Genomic DNA, 16,442 nt, shown 5'->3' on the forward strand with positions numbered 1-16,442 from the left:
GCTGACATATACTGTTTCCTTAACGTCTGTGGTACTTCATGCCCGTACCCAGGATTTTTTTGAGGGAGATGGGGCAATAAGTTTTCTCTCATATATATATACACACACTCATATGCATACATACATACATACATACATATATATATATATATATATATATATATATATATATATATATATTAAGTCCACTTTATACACAGTAAGGCTAATTGGGACTGGACCTACAGTTTAAAGTGGGATCCGAACCACTATGTACCTCCACCAGGTATCGAACCCGGGACCCCTTGATTACAAGGCAGGTGTATAGGAGAGGGTGGGTAGAGAAATTTGCTCATTTTGTTATAAAATGTTGAAGAACAGCATTTTCTAACCTATATATATATGCAACCACATGACAAATATTTGCAGTTGACCCTGACATTTGTTTCTGTCGAGAGAGCGAAAACAAAATTATGATAAGGGTAGACTACATTTGTGCATAATGCAAACAATTCAAATATCCTACGAAAAGCAACATATGTGTGTGGGGTTGATAGATGAGGGTTCACACCCATCTTGCAAAGTCCCTGACTTTTCCAGGTATTTTACATAACTGTATAATGATTTAACATGCTAAAAATAAGAGTTACACATCTACTTTGTAAGTTAATCAAATGAATCACTTTTGTTCAACATTTTTGAAAATAAATTAAAAATAAAATGAAAGAACCTTTTTATAAACAATATGACTCAAAAAGGAAGATTGTTGAGAAGATAAAACGAAACGTGTTTCCAGTTACAAATTCTGCCAAGTAAAAATAATTTAATTCCTCTGACTTTTCCAGATTTCGAAAGCTTTTTTTAATGTACACAGTATTCTACAGAAAGTCCTACATAACCAGGACAAAGTCTGTAGTGGCGCAAGAGTCTTTCTTCTCTTAGCTATAGCAAGTAGTGTCCAAGCCGAGGCGAATGGAATGGACTGTCCCGACTAAATCAGAACATCTGATAGCTCTTTGCATTAATGGTTATAGAACTAAAATAACCCAATATTGCAGACTGCAGACTTCTAGAGCCTGTCTCTGTCCAGAAACAACCTATTCATTTGTGCAAGGACAAAATCGAAATTCATGCAAATTTGGAAAAACCATCAACGTAATTTTTGTAGGTTTTTATACATTCAAATTAAAAATTTTCATGGCTCGACATCAGTCGACTTCACCGATAGCACCCCGACATTTTTTCATCCCTTACCGATTGGAATACAAAGTTTCCCTCCACATAAAACAGTCTCCCATTGGCTGATTCAAAGTCGCCTGTTTCTCTTAGGACCCTTACTGGCACTGGCTACAAGCAGGCACGGTTCTTCCCTTAGGTCACATGGTCACGTGCCCCTCCATCCATTATGTATCTAAAAAGAACTACAATTATAAAGATTTATACTTGTTTGCAACACTTGTATATGCTGTTCTGCAAGCAGTCTTCATCTGAGCTAAGACGGTTTTGGACGGAACTTGGCAACACAGCAATGGTCACATTCTGACTGCGGACTTATTGCCTCACTGCTTTAACATCATCCAACATTCTGAGCTGTGGGAATGCTAGGATAACAAATGACTAACACAGGACTATTCCCACATTTTAAAATCCCTTAAAACTCATATAAAAACTGTTAAAACCTGTGTTACTATCTGATCAGAATTCACATGTTGACTAGAACTGGTCAACCTGTCCACGTAAAAACCTATATCCTTTCTAAATGACGAAGCTTTGTGGATTTCTGTAAAGTCAACTTCTTGACCTGAAGATGGGGGCAGTTGCCACCGAAACGTTGTCTTTGACAAGTATATACTCACTGTATGTAAGTAAATAACAAATGTTGATTTTATGCTTACAATGTAAATGACAAGACACCTTTCCAGCAACACTATTCTAGAAAGAGTTTTTGTCTCTTTTAGAGAAAATTTGAGACTTGATTATGGAATACTGTATAGTTTGTACATTTGAAAATAGATAGTTTCATCACTTTCAATAACAGTATATCTCATATATATATATATATATCCTATGCCTAATATATATCATCAGCAGAGAAAGAACAGTGTATGATTGACATATTAAAAGAGAAACTGTGTGAAAAATACTAAGACCTCATGGATGGTATGAGACACAACATATGTATGCCAAAGAAAAGAAGTATTATGTGTACATGAGCATGTAATATAAACAATACTTTGATTAATTCTAGCTATTATCTTTATATTTCAAATAATTGATCAATTAAAGAATTTTCTTTTCACATATTCATTGGCACATTCAGTGTAAATCTACAGTGAATGTTAAATTAATCTAAACAATGCTTTTTAGGCTAACAGGTGGAAGAAACGAGGCTTATATCTTGTTCCTATGAAATATCCAGTTATTTATCCACGATTCTACTACAATGTTTTAGTTTCCATATATCATGAAGATGGTACAGTTTCTATCTCACATGGAGGAATTGAAATGGGTCAGGGTGTAAACACAAAGGTAAGGCAAATTAGATACTATTATTGATTGCTACTTGTTGAGTTACATTAGAGTATTTGCAACTACTTTCTTTCTCACACTTTTGAACGAATTTTGACACTTTGCAATTTTGTCACCCACATGCAGATACTTTGGACACTTTCCAAATTTGAAATCTGGATCCTTAATAACATGGTAACTGTTCTAAGTGCAACCTGTACTTTGTTTTAACATATTCAATTTTGTCCTGCATGCTGCATGGACAGATCGAAATATTGAATTATTAATCTAACAATAACTAGATATAGTTTATTATCATGTAAACCAAGATTTTGTAGATGTCTGTAGTTGTATTTTTTTTTTTCTATGCAATCATTCAGATTCTGCATGGTGAGCTAATCTTTTATGAGCTTGGGAACTCAACTATTTTCAAATGCACTTGTCTTTCACTTGTCTTGCTGTGACTTATTTCCCTCCAACGATTAGCTCAGCAGTAATAGTTATTTGATGGCATTATTGTTACAGATGGAAAGTTTCTTACCCCACCTGCTCCTGACTAATACCAGTAATTGCAGTTTTTGGTTTATTCTCGCGTTGTTGAATGTTGAAATGAAAAGAGTAAGCAGGTTGATGGATCAAGAAATTTGAGGGTTGCCTTGAAGACTCAGACACTGAAATTGTTGGTACAGATACATCTTTGTCAGAGGAGGAACATGTAGAAAGAGTGATGAGTACAAAGTGCAGAAAACGATCAGGATGATATCATGTCAGAAGATGAAGTAGTTAGTCCATATTTGTCTAATGAAAGCTATTCATATGACAAATGGTCTGTTCTAAAATGAAAATAATTTAAAAAATAAAATAACCCCACGTGAGTCATAACATAAGTCATGCAAGCACAAGTGCTCAAGGGTTATTACTTCTAAAAATTGTGATTTTGTTTTATTAATTTACTTTTGCAGGCAATACAAGTATGTGCACACACACTAGGAATTGAGATTGACTTGGTAAATGTGCAACCAGGCGACACATTGATCAACCCCAATGGTTCCATAACTGCAAGTTCAGTAACAAGTGAACTAGTTTGTAAGGTAAAGTGCAGTTTATAATACTCCCAATATTGATATAGCTTATCTTTATAGATATAGTATGTGACAATTTCATTCCTTTGATGGAAGTTGAAATGTTTCATTTTCCAAATAATGATCTCCTCTGTAATATTTCAGGGTGTTCAAATATGCTGTACAACTTTGCTTGAAAGGATTAAGCCAATCAAAGAAACCATGAAAAATGCCCAATGGCCAGCTTTGATACAAGCATGTTTCGAAAGAGGCATTGACCTGTCTGCACATCACTGGTAAGCACATGTTTCAGGCTTGTATATTTTCCTCTGATATTTTGATTTGTACTATTATACAGTCAAACCTCGATTTTATGTTTTCCATGGAATCAAAATTGAATATAATATATTGATTCAGGATCATCATCCTTTGCCGTTTTCCTGCCTCTGGCTGGGTTGGCATAGAAGTCAAGCCTCTCCACTATCTGCTCTTTGCACCGACATCTTGGTCTCTCCCTTGGCCTTATTCCCACTCCTTGTACATTATAAGCTCTTACTGGTAGTCTTTTTGCATCCATCCTCTTCATGTGTCCGAATCATCTCATCTGTGCCTGATCTATCCTGTCCTGAAGCTTCACCACCCCCCACTGTCTGTCAGATCTCCTCATTCCTTATTCTATCGATTCTAGTCTTCCACGATATACTCCTTAAAAATGTCATCTGAACTGCCTGCATCTTTCTTTTCCCAGTCAACACACTAACGTTGCCACAACATTGTATGAATGTTGTATTTATGATGAATGTTGTATGTAGGGGAACAACGTTGCCACAACGTTGTATGCTTGTTGTATTTATGATGAATGTTGTATGTAGGGGAACAACGTTGTGATAATGTTGCATCAACGTTACAAAAAACATTAAACTGAATACACATTAGTTTGAATGATCACCACCATGAGCGCCACAAACATCAGATTGGAGTGTTTTGTTTAATCTGAATTTGTGTGTGCACTGACCACCAAACCTTATATTTCCTACAACGTGCACTAGATGGCAGTGCGACTCAAATGCAAAACAAACATAACTTTCCGTAACACAAATAAGGATACTTTCGATTGTAATTAGTGAAAAAATGTGTTTCATTATCCTTCGAAAGATGTGTGAATATTGAAGTTGTAAGGAAGATCAGAAAATGAAATGTGTTGAATACAAGTGAAACTCCCATGATAAATATTTTTATTCCAGACTATATAATCAGGAGTTAAGTACTGCGAAAAGGATCAGGTATAGGTAATCGTAAGTCGGTCTCTCTTGTGTCACGCATCGTGGGCCAATTATTCCAGGTGGAAGCCGTAAGTCTGGAACGGACAAACGGTACCAATTGTGCCTATACGGTGGTTAGGTGATTGCGAGGAACCTTTTTTGGTTGAACACGTTGAGTGGAGCAGACATACGACTTACACTATTTTTGAAACTGTTTTCCCTTATTACCTTCATCCTTCCTCTTCTTGGTTGTCTTGGGCTCTACAATTAGTTTGGAATTGCTTCATTGGATTGAGTTGTCGGTTGGTTTGAGTTTGTTCGCTTTCCCACAGGATTTTCGTTTGTTCCATTGGATCATATAACAACACACGGTTGTGGTCTTCTGATATGCATCATGGTCTTCCTGCAACGCTGCTACGACAGCGAGAAGGGGTGAAAACCTTCACCGGAGGTACTAAACGGACGGACGGTCCAAACTCCGAGACGATGCTAGATTCACGAAGTACCAATGATCCAATGCAAACGTCCAGCTATTCCACAAAACACCGACGTCGCAATTCCTACGAAGGACTACCTCTACCTCAACGTCAACGATCTAGATCACCAATTAAACGAGATACAGGAAATACAGCTCATGCAACCCAACTAAAATCCAAACAACAGGATACCAGCTTATATAACTTCCTGCTCACCAACTACGACACCAAATTCAACACAGCAAAACATGTTTTCCAACAAACATCTAAGTATGTGCCAAGGGCACAAATTGCACAAATACTGTTCACCCGTAATGGCATCATATTGAAATCACCAGATCCCGACTTCGCAAAACTAATTAGAAACAAAGCTTCTTTTGAAATCTATGGAGCCAAAGCAAACATCCAAACACTAAATGCTTCCATTCAAAAACAACCACCACCACCACATAAATCCCCACTACTATCAGTTGTCATCAGGGGTGTAGAACCTAGTCTAACAGACGAAGAGATTTTTGAGGAACTGGAATGCGAAGGTGTACAAATCCGTAAATGTATCCGTATTCGCAATAACAACGGACCCACATACATGGTGCGGGTCCTAACAGACTCACAAAATGCTGTAGACACCCTACTACACAGTGGAGCATACATATACAGACGCAGGTACAAAGTTGAACCATCCCGTTCTCAACAACCTCTTCCATTGCGGTGCGAAAAATGCCAACAGTATAACAAGCATACTACTGCTGCATGTCCAAATCGAGATAAATGCGGATACTGTTCAGGACCCCATTCAACCAGAGAATGTCAAAACCAAACTGCTGCACCAAAATGTGTCACATGTACGGAAAACCATCCTACATACAGTTACAAATGCAAAGCCAAGCCAGATGCAATACCTGAACACCCTGATCTAACAGTTCCCCTGCGCACCAATGACACTGCTACAGAACCTGACAATTCACTACGACATCCAGTAACAGTGGAAGATCTAATACGTTTCTTCACCCTGACTCTCCAAAATGTGCACCCATTTTTAAGAACGCACATATTAACCCAAGTAACAGCATCTGCAAAAACAATTTTCAACTTGCAACTCCATGCAACATACTCTGGTCCTCGTGTGCATTTCCACATATCCCACTTGGAAACTGCGGTTTAAGGTTTTGAATATGGCAGTACGGAATATGTATAATTTTCTATTTTTAAATATCCGATCTGTTTCTAAACGAAAAGCTTTATTGCAACACCTGCTTTTGGAAGAATCTGTTCACTGCTTTGCGCTAAACGAAACCTATCTTGCTCCAAAAATGATCTGTCATATTCCACCATACAACATCTTACGCCACGATGGTCCGCCGGGATTAAGAGTAAACGGCGGCACAGCAATTGGAGTAGATAGAAAATTACCATATCGAACAGTTACCTTCCCACCAAACTTCCACTTGCCAGAACATACTGCTAGTACCATCTATTTTCCATCCCGGGTCGTTACTTTTGCTACCATCTATGTAAGACCAGGGGAGACTATTCCATACCAATTCTTTCAACATATCCAAACCCTTAGCAAACATTATATCATAGCAGCGGACATCAATTATCATAGTCGAACCATGCAAGACAAAACAAACTTTTTACAATTTCTGGACCAAAACACTACAGCAGAATTCCATGTACTGCCCAGAGCCACACGTCCCATAAGTAACACTACCCCTGACGTTGTTATAACATCAACATCTCTAAGTACCTGCTTGAACATATCTGTGCTGGACTCCATCGGCAGTGACCATGACCCAGTGAAAATTACCTTAAATCTTGGTAACCGCAATACGAGCAGTACAATACAACCTCGAAAAATCTGGTGTTACAACAAAGCGAACTGGGAGGCATATAGTGAAAAGCTACAGAATGCTTTTTCTCACCCGCATCCACCACCAAACAATTCAGAGGAACTCGATACGGCGGTGGAACATCTTACTGCTCAGATTACCAGTGCGGCAACCACTAACATACCTACGACCACTCTGAATAGTTACAAACCCAAGCTACCTCCGCAATATCTTCACCTAATCACAGCATCACGACGAGCATACAGGGACTACCTCCAGACCAGAAATCCTGAATCCCTTAACTTACACCGTCAATGGCTGCGTACCGTACAAAACTATATAAAAGCTTATAAACAACGTCGATGGATTGAAACGTGCAACCAATTGAGTGATGAAAGCCATCCCACCAAATACTGGAAACGTTTCAAGGTGCTCACTGGACAATCCAGTAGTACTCCTTATCCAATAACAATCAAGGATGCAGCCCTAAACACTGACACTGAAAAAGCTTATGCCTTCGCAAATGTCTTGCAAGACACTTTCACTCCAACACCACAATTAGCTCCAAATCTCCGCCTCCAGACCAAAATTGACAGAGTCACCAACCCCAATAACAGGCAACTGCAACCCAGCAATACGCACGATATTGATCCTAATAATGCTCTAACGGTTCCTATTACCACAGACGATATTATCAATACTGTGCGTAGGAAGAGAAACACCGCTCCCGGCTTGGACAATATCACATATGTATTGATCAAACAGGCCCCGCTTGCTTTGCTGTCCTTTCTGGCTATTATCTACAATTTTATCCTCCGCACAGGACACTACCCGACAGACTGGAAGATTTCGAAAGTTCTAATGTTTCCAAAGCCACACAAAGATAGTACCAACCCCACAAACTATCGACCTATTCAGCTCACATCAACATTCAGCAAAATATTTGAACGCATCATTGTTCGACGCATACACATGCACTTACAAGCACACAGTTTACTTCCGTCGCACCAAGCAGGCTTTAGACCTCAACACAGTGTCCTTGATAATTTGTTAAAACTAACGACTCGCATCACAAATCACTTCAACACTTCCAAACCATCCTGTCTAGTACTATTCGACCTGGAGAAAGCATTTGACAAAGTATGGCATACTGGGCTCATCTACAAGCTCCATAAATTCCACCTACCGCTTTCCTATGTCAGATTAGTACACAGCTTCCTAACAAGTAGGGTCGCCTATGTCACTGTAAATGGAGCAATGTCATACCCCATTTTCCCTTACTCTGGCGTTCCACAGGGTGCTGCTTTATCACCATTACTCTACATACTATACGTTGCCGATATGCCAAAACTCCCACAAGTTTCTATCTACCAATTTGCTGACGACACCGCATTTCTCGCCTGTTGTTCAACCATCCAAGCTATAAACAAAACTCTCCAACCAGCTATAAACTCCTTCCAAAGATGGTGTGACACATGGCGTCTCACAATAAATGCTCTCAAAACACAAGCATTGGTATTTCTACAGACAGGCTGTCGCTCGAAGATCCAAAGGAACCCAACATTATTAAACATCAAAATACGGGGAACGCCAATTCTGCCTGCCACCACTGCAAAATACCTAGGAGTCATATTTGACTCCAAGCTAACATGGAAACCTCAATTGCTCAACATCGTCCAAAAAGCTACAAATCGTCTGAGCTTGCTCAAACGGCTAATTGGAACATCCTGGGGACTCAACTCCCAGGTTGTCCTACATACCTACAAGGCTTTCCTTCGACCAGCAATAATTTACGGCCACACTGCATGGATATCAGCGCCAGACTCATTCTATCACAAACTACAAGTTCTGGAAAGACATGCTCTTCGTTTGGCCTTCAGAGTAGTCCTACCAAGTCCTACACGACTACTGTACGAGCGAATAACCTTCCCGGAAATCACAACCCACATCGAAGCCATCCGTCACAAATATATAACTGGTCGAATGAACTCGCACCATCCACAACTTCTCAGCACAATGTACGAAGATGCTCTACACGACTGCCTTCCCACTTACCACTGCACACCATTACAGCATCTCTTAACCATGTATACCTTCCTGATAGATCCACAGCATCCTGATTATCAGCTGTACATAATCCATCATCCTCCGGAACTACGGCACGTGATATATCCAACACATGCCGCACCATAGCAAATTATTACTTTCCTAAGAAGTAATTTTCCCACTACTGAATAAATAACATCTAAGTGAACTACCCCCAGAATAAGTAAATCTGTACCACTTCAATACTGAAAACACACTTAGACCATCACCTTGTAAGAGAAAATATTTATGAAAACAATTCACTTACCAAAGAGAAGGTGTAGCCTTCTAAATGGAAAACGAGGACAAAAAAAAAAAAAAAAAAAAAAAAAACTGCGAAAAGAAACTGATTACCAGGTGTAGATAGAGATTGGTTAATTCATCACAATCTCCAGACTAACAATTGCCTATTGTGGTGGAGCAGGAAAAGTTTTTATAATATATAAAGAGAAACTGTGACGTTACAAACATGAGTTTTTCCTGTTACGCATATGTATTATATACAAAAATGGCTTGACAAGATTGCTATTAGCTTACCATGCGAAATAACCATATTTTAAATATGCATTGTTATATTCTTAAATTACATAGGCAGCAAGGTAATGTTGCAAAAAAGTTGTGGCAACGTTAACCCCTGACATACCTAACGTTGCTACATAATATTCACAACGTTGTATCAACATACATTCAACGTTGTAACAACATTAGGAATGTTAGGGGCTAACGTTAGGAATGTTAGGGGCTAACGTTGCCACAACGTTGTGGTAACATTACCTTATTGACTGGGTTGTCTCTCTCTGTCATTGTCCAAGTCTCTGGTCCATATGTAATTATTTGCACATAGTAGGTGTTATATATTACCTTCTTGCATTTCATAGGTACATCCCTGTTCCATATAAATCTTCAAACACTTTTATATAATCCACTACCCATTTGTCCTCTTCTGATGATTACCTCCTCATCTATTGCCAGCCCCCGTGGCGGAGCACATTGTGCTACAACACCAGGGGTCCCAGGTTCGAATCCTGGCTTGGGCATGGATGTTTGTGAGTGTCCATTCATCAATTTCATCATATAATCACTCATCCGCATATTTGCAAATTAGCCAAAAGTTGCACAAAAAGCGAAGTAAAATAAAGCAAGTCAATCAATCAATCAATCCTCATCTATTCTTCCAATTCTCTCAACTATGTTTGCTAGATATTTGAAGCTCTCCACTACCTGCAAATCTTCAGTGTCCATCTTTGTTCTTGGTTCATTTCTTGTTGTTATTAGTACCTTGCTCCTTTATGCACTGAATTTCATTCCTCCTCTTCTGATTTCCTCATTCCAACTATCAAGCTGTCTCTGTACTTCTTCCTTATTTTCCCATATTACTAAGTCATCAGTGAACAACGGAGCCTTCATCTCTTCCTCTATCTTTTCCCCCACCTCTTCATTAATTACATCCATTGTAATTATGAAGAGCAGTGGGGAAAGAGCACTTCCCTGTTTTAGTCCATTAGTTATATTGAACCTCTCCGTTCTTCCCATTGGTGTCTTCACACAGCTCTGGTTGGCCTTGTATGTGCTCTACCCTCTACACACTATCTCTTCCTCAACTTCATTCACTCTTAGAGCCTTCCAAATCTTTGTTCTGTCCATTCTATCATATGCCTTTTCTATATCTAGGAAATCCATAATCAAATCATTTCCAGACTCGTAGTACCTTTCCTGTAATTGCCTTATGGTGAATATCAGATCAACTGTTGATCTGCCTCTTCTAAATCCATACTGTTCCTCTCTCATGTTCAGCTCTGTTACTTCCCTTATTCTTTTCTCTAATATTTTCTCATACACCTTTGCTGAGTGGCACATTAGTGTTATTCCTCTGTAGTTTTTACATTCCTTTCTGTGTCCCTTCTTGAATATGGGAACTACTAGTCCCTTTGTTAAATCTCTTGGCACTTCTCTCTCTTGCCACACTGTTTTCAACACTCTATGTAGCCACTGCACACCAATCACTCCTGCTCCTAGTATCATTTCCACTGACACTTCATCTACTCCAGGGCTCTACCTCTCTCCATTCTCATCAGTGCTTCCTCCACTTCTTTCCATATGTGATTCATTTTTTTCCTTCCGGTTTTCTTTTTCCTTCACTTCTTCATGTTCATTTCCTTTTTTCACATTCAGCAATTTCTTGAAATGATTTCTCCACATTCTCCTTATTTTTTCATCCTCTTCTACAACATTTGCCCTTTCATCCCTTAGCTTACAGCTGTCTGCTCTTTCTCTTATACTTTCTCTCACTAATCCACACAATATTTTCTTGTTCCCATCTACATCTTCTTCTAGCGCTTTAGCCCATTCTTCCATACATTTTCTTCTATCCTCCTTTACTACTGTTCTTGCCTCTTTGTTCTATTCCATGTACTCATTTCATGCAATTTGTGATTTAAATTTGTGTTTTTCACTGCCTCTCTAGTTCTTTCATTCCACCATGGTGTTTCTTTCTTTTTTCATTTCTTGCTTGTCCATCCACATACCTTTTTAGCTGTCTCTACTAATCCTGTTTTAAATCTTATCCATTATGCTTCTACTCATTTGGGTTCATCTCTTGGCACTTTGGTATGCAATATTTCTTGATCTTTCTCTTTTATCATATTATCCTTCATCCTACTCTTATCCTTCTCTCTTGTTCCTCACTTCTATCTTTTATTTTCCATCTCCTCTGTAGTAGCATGTGGTCACTGTCTCAGTTCTCACTGGGTATTACTTTAGTGTTGTTCATTATCTTCTTTACCTCCTTCTTTACCAATATATAATATATTACAGACTTTTTTTCATTACTCCAACTGTATCTTGTAATTTTATGGCTGTCATATTTCTTCTTAAACCAGCTATTACCTACTAATAGTCCGTTTCTCTTACAAAAGTCCAGTAGCCTCCTTCCCCCCTCATTCCTCTGTCGCCATCCATCTGCGCCAAGTACTTCTGTATACCCTTTCCTGTCTCTTCCCACTTGTGCATTAAAATCACCCATCACAATTTGCCATTCCTTTCCTACATGTTCTTCCAAGTCTTCTTCAAATTCTTCTTTCTCCTCCCTTGTACATCCTGTTTGTGGGGCATTATTTCTATTACTTTCCCTCTTACAATCATTTTTAATTTTATTGTTCTGTCAGGACACCCTCCACACCCTGATAGACTTGCCGCATCGGTCTGGGACTGCTTACTTGGATTTCCCCTTATTCGCAGCTTCCCCTCATATCTGAGGGAGGTTTCACTATCTGCCACCTGTGACCCATCCAGTAACTCAGGCTTGCACTGCTCGCTTGTATTATTATGTTTTATTATTTCATAGTGGGTCTCATGGTCAACTTGGCCACGGAGCAGTGGCCAGCTTTCTGGGTGGTGGAAGCACATCTGCCGGCATTTAGACCCACAGTTTTATGCTGACTTTGGGACTGGATGCCAGCAGCGAAGCGTGGACTGGTGGGAAAGAAGAAAGGAAGGTTGCAAATTTACCTGGGCAAATACAAATGTTGGATATGAGCACCCTGGGTAACACGGCAGATATCAAAAACGATAATACATTTCTTGCCAGATGCGTTCCAACATATCCTCGGTTATCAGCTCCACTGCATGAGAGATGCGCTGCTCTAAATTATCCAGGTCCTGTGGTAATGGAGGAACACACACAGTGTCATTCACTTGAAAGTGTCTCTGAACTGTAACAACTGCCCCTGTTTGGGCAAATTGCATTATGGAATATGCTTGCTCTACCTTTGTTGTTGCCATTTTAGCTATCAACAACAAGTAGCGCCTCTAGGGGATTTCACGTCAACTACAACCACAGGCTATAAATTTACAACTTTCCTTTCTTCTATCCCACCAGAATTGCTTTTTCTATCTCTTTTCACTTAAAAATAAATTAACGTTACTTTTGTACCATTCTTTTTGAACAATGCTGTGTGTGTATATATAAAATTGTTTATTCAAATGTCCCCTCCCTCCAATTCATATTAAGTTGGCACCTCTGACACAGAGGACATAAACATTAAAATCTCCATCCAAACGCAGAAACACATGCATGGACAATGTACTCACTACAATAAATTCCAAGCTCCCGGAAGTGTCGCATAAACCCTCCATGAGATAACTTGTTTAAAGTCGGGTAAATCGGATGTTGGTCGCCTCGCTTCCACAATTTTCATTTTCACACTTTTCTCTCTCGAGCTAAACAAAGCAAATTTTCAATTGCTAAATAATACATCCACCCCTAAGGCTTCCCCGATGGCGTAGTTGTAACATTGCCTTGTAGTCAAGAGGTCCCAGGTTCAATCCCCAGTTGAGGCACATTCTATGGTAGTTCGGATCCCACATTAAACTGTAGGTCCAGTCCTGATTAACCTATCTGTGCATAAAGTGAACTTAATAACCCAACTGAAACAAACAGTAAAACACCCAGACTTCACAGTATCAACCGTTCCCAAATTCATGTTAGCTTCGATTAATTCAGAGCATAAACACCAGCAACAAACACTCACTTCCTCACAAATTTTTTTCCCAGCTACAAAGCTAAAGCATCCAAACAAGATCACTTTGAAATGCTTTGAAACAATAGAGTGTGATACTAACCTATTTCCTTAATTTTATCACTCACGGGAGAGAAGATATATCAGTTTGGATATAGAAATTATGCTGTGGAATCAGAATCATTACAAGAAAAAAAGTATGTATATCATGTTTAAAGAAGTGCTATAATAATACAAAATGTGTCTTTGTTCTTGATGTGTACAATGTATACGATCTAGATTGTCCTGTTTACAAATATCAGAAGATAATTATTTTTTCAGGTACTCTTTTTCCCACCCCAAGTTCTATTCAAGAGCCATCAATTTATTGAATTTACTTGTAAAGTTTCTTATACATTTCACTTGAATTACCATGAAAATAATTTGACAGTTCCCAACACTGTAGCTGGTGAGGTAATTCGAGCTAGATGCAGGTTGCAGACTGCAGACATTCCTCTCCCCGTAAACACAAGTGCTCACCGTTTCCACATTTGCCCAAACCACTAATGTCAAATTTTTGACGTTTTAAAATTTAAGTGACCTACATGGAATTTAGAACAATGATAATAGCTTCTTTCAGTTATTTTATGATTAATAATTATCAGTATCCTTGTGATCTTCTTTATGTGCTCATGAAGACACACATTGGTTATTGGTCTGCTGGCAATGTTTCCTTCTGATTTCGGCTGCTTTCTGAGAAGCACCAAGATGCTCAGCTTTTTTCTGAAGGTAGAGGACTGTTTCTCCAACAAGATTGTCATCATGTGATCCTTTGGGTGTGTTGGTTCTCCGTGTCGGCGGCCGCAAGCAGAGAGTCTGCTATTGCAAAGGGCTGCTAAAGGAGTTTGAGGTCATAAAATTTTGTGAAATCGATTGCAATGGAAACTAAATGAGGCTAAAACATTAAGTATATTAAATAATATTCTAATGGTGCAAGCAGTGCTTGCATCAGTGTTTCAGTATCTAGATAGCTGGTGTCCAGTTTGCACGTGTTTGTGAAGTGTTAAGGTCCCACCTTTCTACATTAATTTTTGAGCAAGTTATTCAAATATTTAACCTCATGCCCAGTTTCAGGCAGTTGGCTCGGGGGGCTGGGAGTCGAGTGTTTTCATCCTTTTTCGTTTGATTTTCCTAAAAATCAGAGCTCTCCTGCAATGCTTCTCTCTCTTTTTGATCACACTATGTGTCTTTATCTTTCATTTTTAATCAACAATGGGACCTTTTCTGCCACTGTTGCTGGCCTCCATGGAGGCACAGCATGCTACAAGGCATGCAGGGGTTCCAGGTTCGAATCCCAGCCTGGGTGTTTGTGAATGTCTTTTCATCAATTTCATTGTAGCATCATTCATCCTCATATTCATGATTAGCCAAAAGTGGCACAAATATACCAAATCATTCTTTTCTGCCATTGTTGAACTTGCTTTGACTAGGATTTGGAGCCTTTTTTATATTTTAATTTTCATTTAAAATCTAGCCCTTTGTGCAATGTTTTTATCACATTTTGATCATATGTCATTCCTTTTTCCTGTTTTCCACCAAAACGTAACTAAAATCAAGGGCATCAGCTTGAAATAAATGAGCTTCTTCAAAACCCTGCCCTTCTAGCCAAAGTTTGCATGTGCTACACATGTGCATGCATGGAGTGCCAGTGTTTTGTGACTGGAACCCATGACCCATCCATCTTCCACCTGGCATGCTTGTTGCCATGTTTGTCTTTCCTCATCTTAGTGGTTAGTATGGTTAGTGTGTTGACATACGTTCAACCTCCTGAATCTTAAAACTTCTGCATAGTGTGAATAAAGAGCATGATTTTTATTTAAAAAATCATTGTTGATGATTTTTTATTTAAATCTGATTTTTAAAATTGAAATTATTTTGATTCTTTTTTTTAAAAAAAAAACATTTAAAATTGCTTGTACAGTTTTTTTGCACCATACACACATATTTTTTTATAAAAAGGTTTTTTCTAATAAACGGCCCTGTAAAATATTTGTACAGTTTGATTAAAGCAATTTAAAAAAAAATTGTAATAATTACCTATCATTGTCTTTGTGCACTTATTTTTTATCTCAGAATATAAATTATTTGTCTAAAATAGTGAATTGAACGTGTTTATGTGAATGTGTGAAGCACGGATACATCAATTGTAAGCATTTGAAATATCCTCTAATATATTTTAATATTCATGTCCATACATACATATTCCATATTGAATATATGCATATAACAGCCATTAGTTGAATTCTTCTGTTAGAAAAAATAATGATCATGTATTGTAATACTTGTGTGATGAATTTCTATTTCTATATTATTTTGTGATGCTTTACTTTTATCTAATTTGATTTTCTCAACTAAGCATATACTATAATACAGTAGAGTCTCATTTATCCGACCTTCGCTTATTGAACATTCCGTATTATCCGACATACCACCAGAAAAAAATCTTCAATCAGCAACAAGAACTGCAAGTTGTGAGCGTAGTCGATTTTTAGTTTCTCCCGACTCTAACTGTAAGAACGTTTCTCCAGTTCATTTTTTCTGTATTGTTGTAAAACATGATTACTGTATTAGGTTCGTAATGTATAAAATTTTAACATTAGTTTGACGTTTAATAGGTTTTTTTCTTAACACCTCAATATTATCTGACATTTTTGCTTATCCAACGTTCTGCCGGCCCGTTTAT

The 16,442-nt window shown here is 38.3% G+C and overlaps 1 protein-coding gene across 1 annotated transcript in view; it reads left to right on the forward strand.

Annotated features, from left to right (window-relative positions):
* LOC145984382 (uncharacterized) overlaps positions 1-16,442 on the forward strand; it is a 161,700-nt gene that overhangs the window by 121,506 nt on the left and 23,752 nt on the right. Inside the window, exons 20-22 of the mRNA XM_083118044.1 lie at positions 2,347-2,508; positions 3,450-3,578; positions 3,714-3,844. Coding sequence (XP_082974170.1) covers positions 2,347-2,508; positions 3,450-3,578; positions 3,714-3,844 — 422 coding nt within the window. The remainder of the gene's footprint in view (positions 1-2,346; positions 2,509-3,449; positions 3,579-3,713; positions 3,845-16,442) is intronic.

The sequence above is a fragment of the Lepisma saccharinum genome, chromosome 2 (assembly GCF_977018435.1).
Source record: "Lepisma saccharinum chromosome 2, izLepSacc3.1, whole genome shotgun sequence".
In the NCBI taxonomy this organism is placed as follows: Eukaryota; Metazoa; Arthropoda; class Insecta; order Zygentoma; family Lepismatidae; genus Lepisma; species Lepisma saccharinum.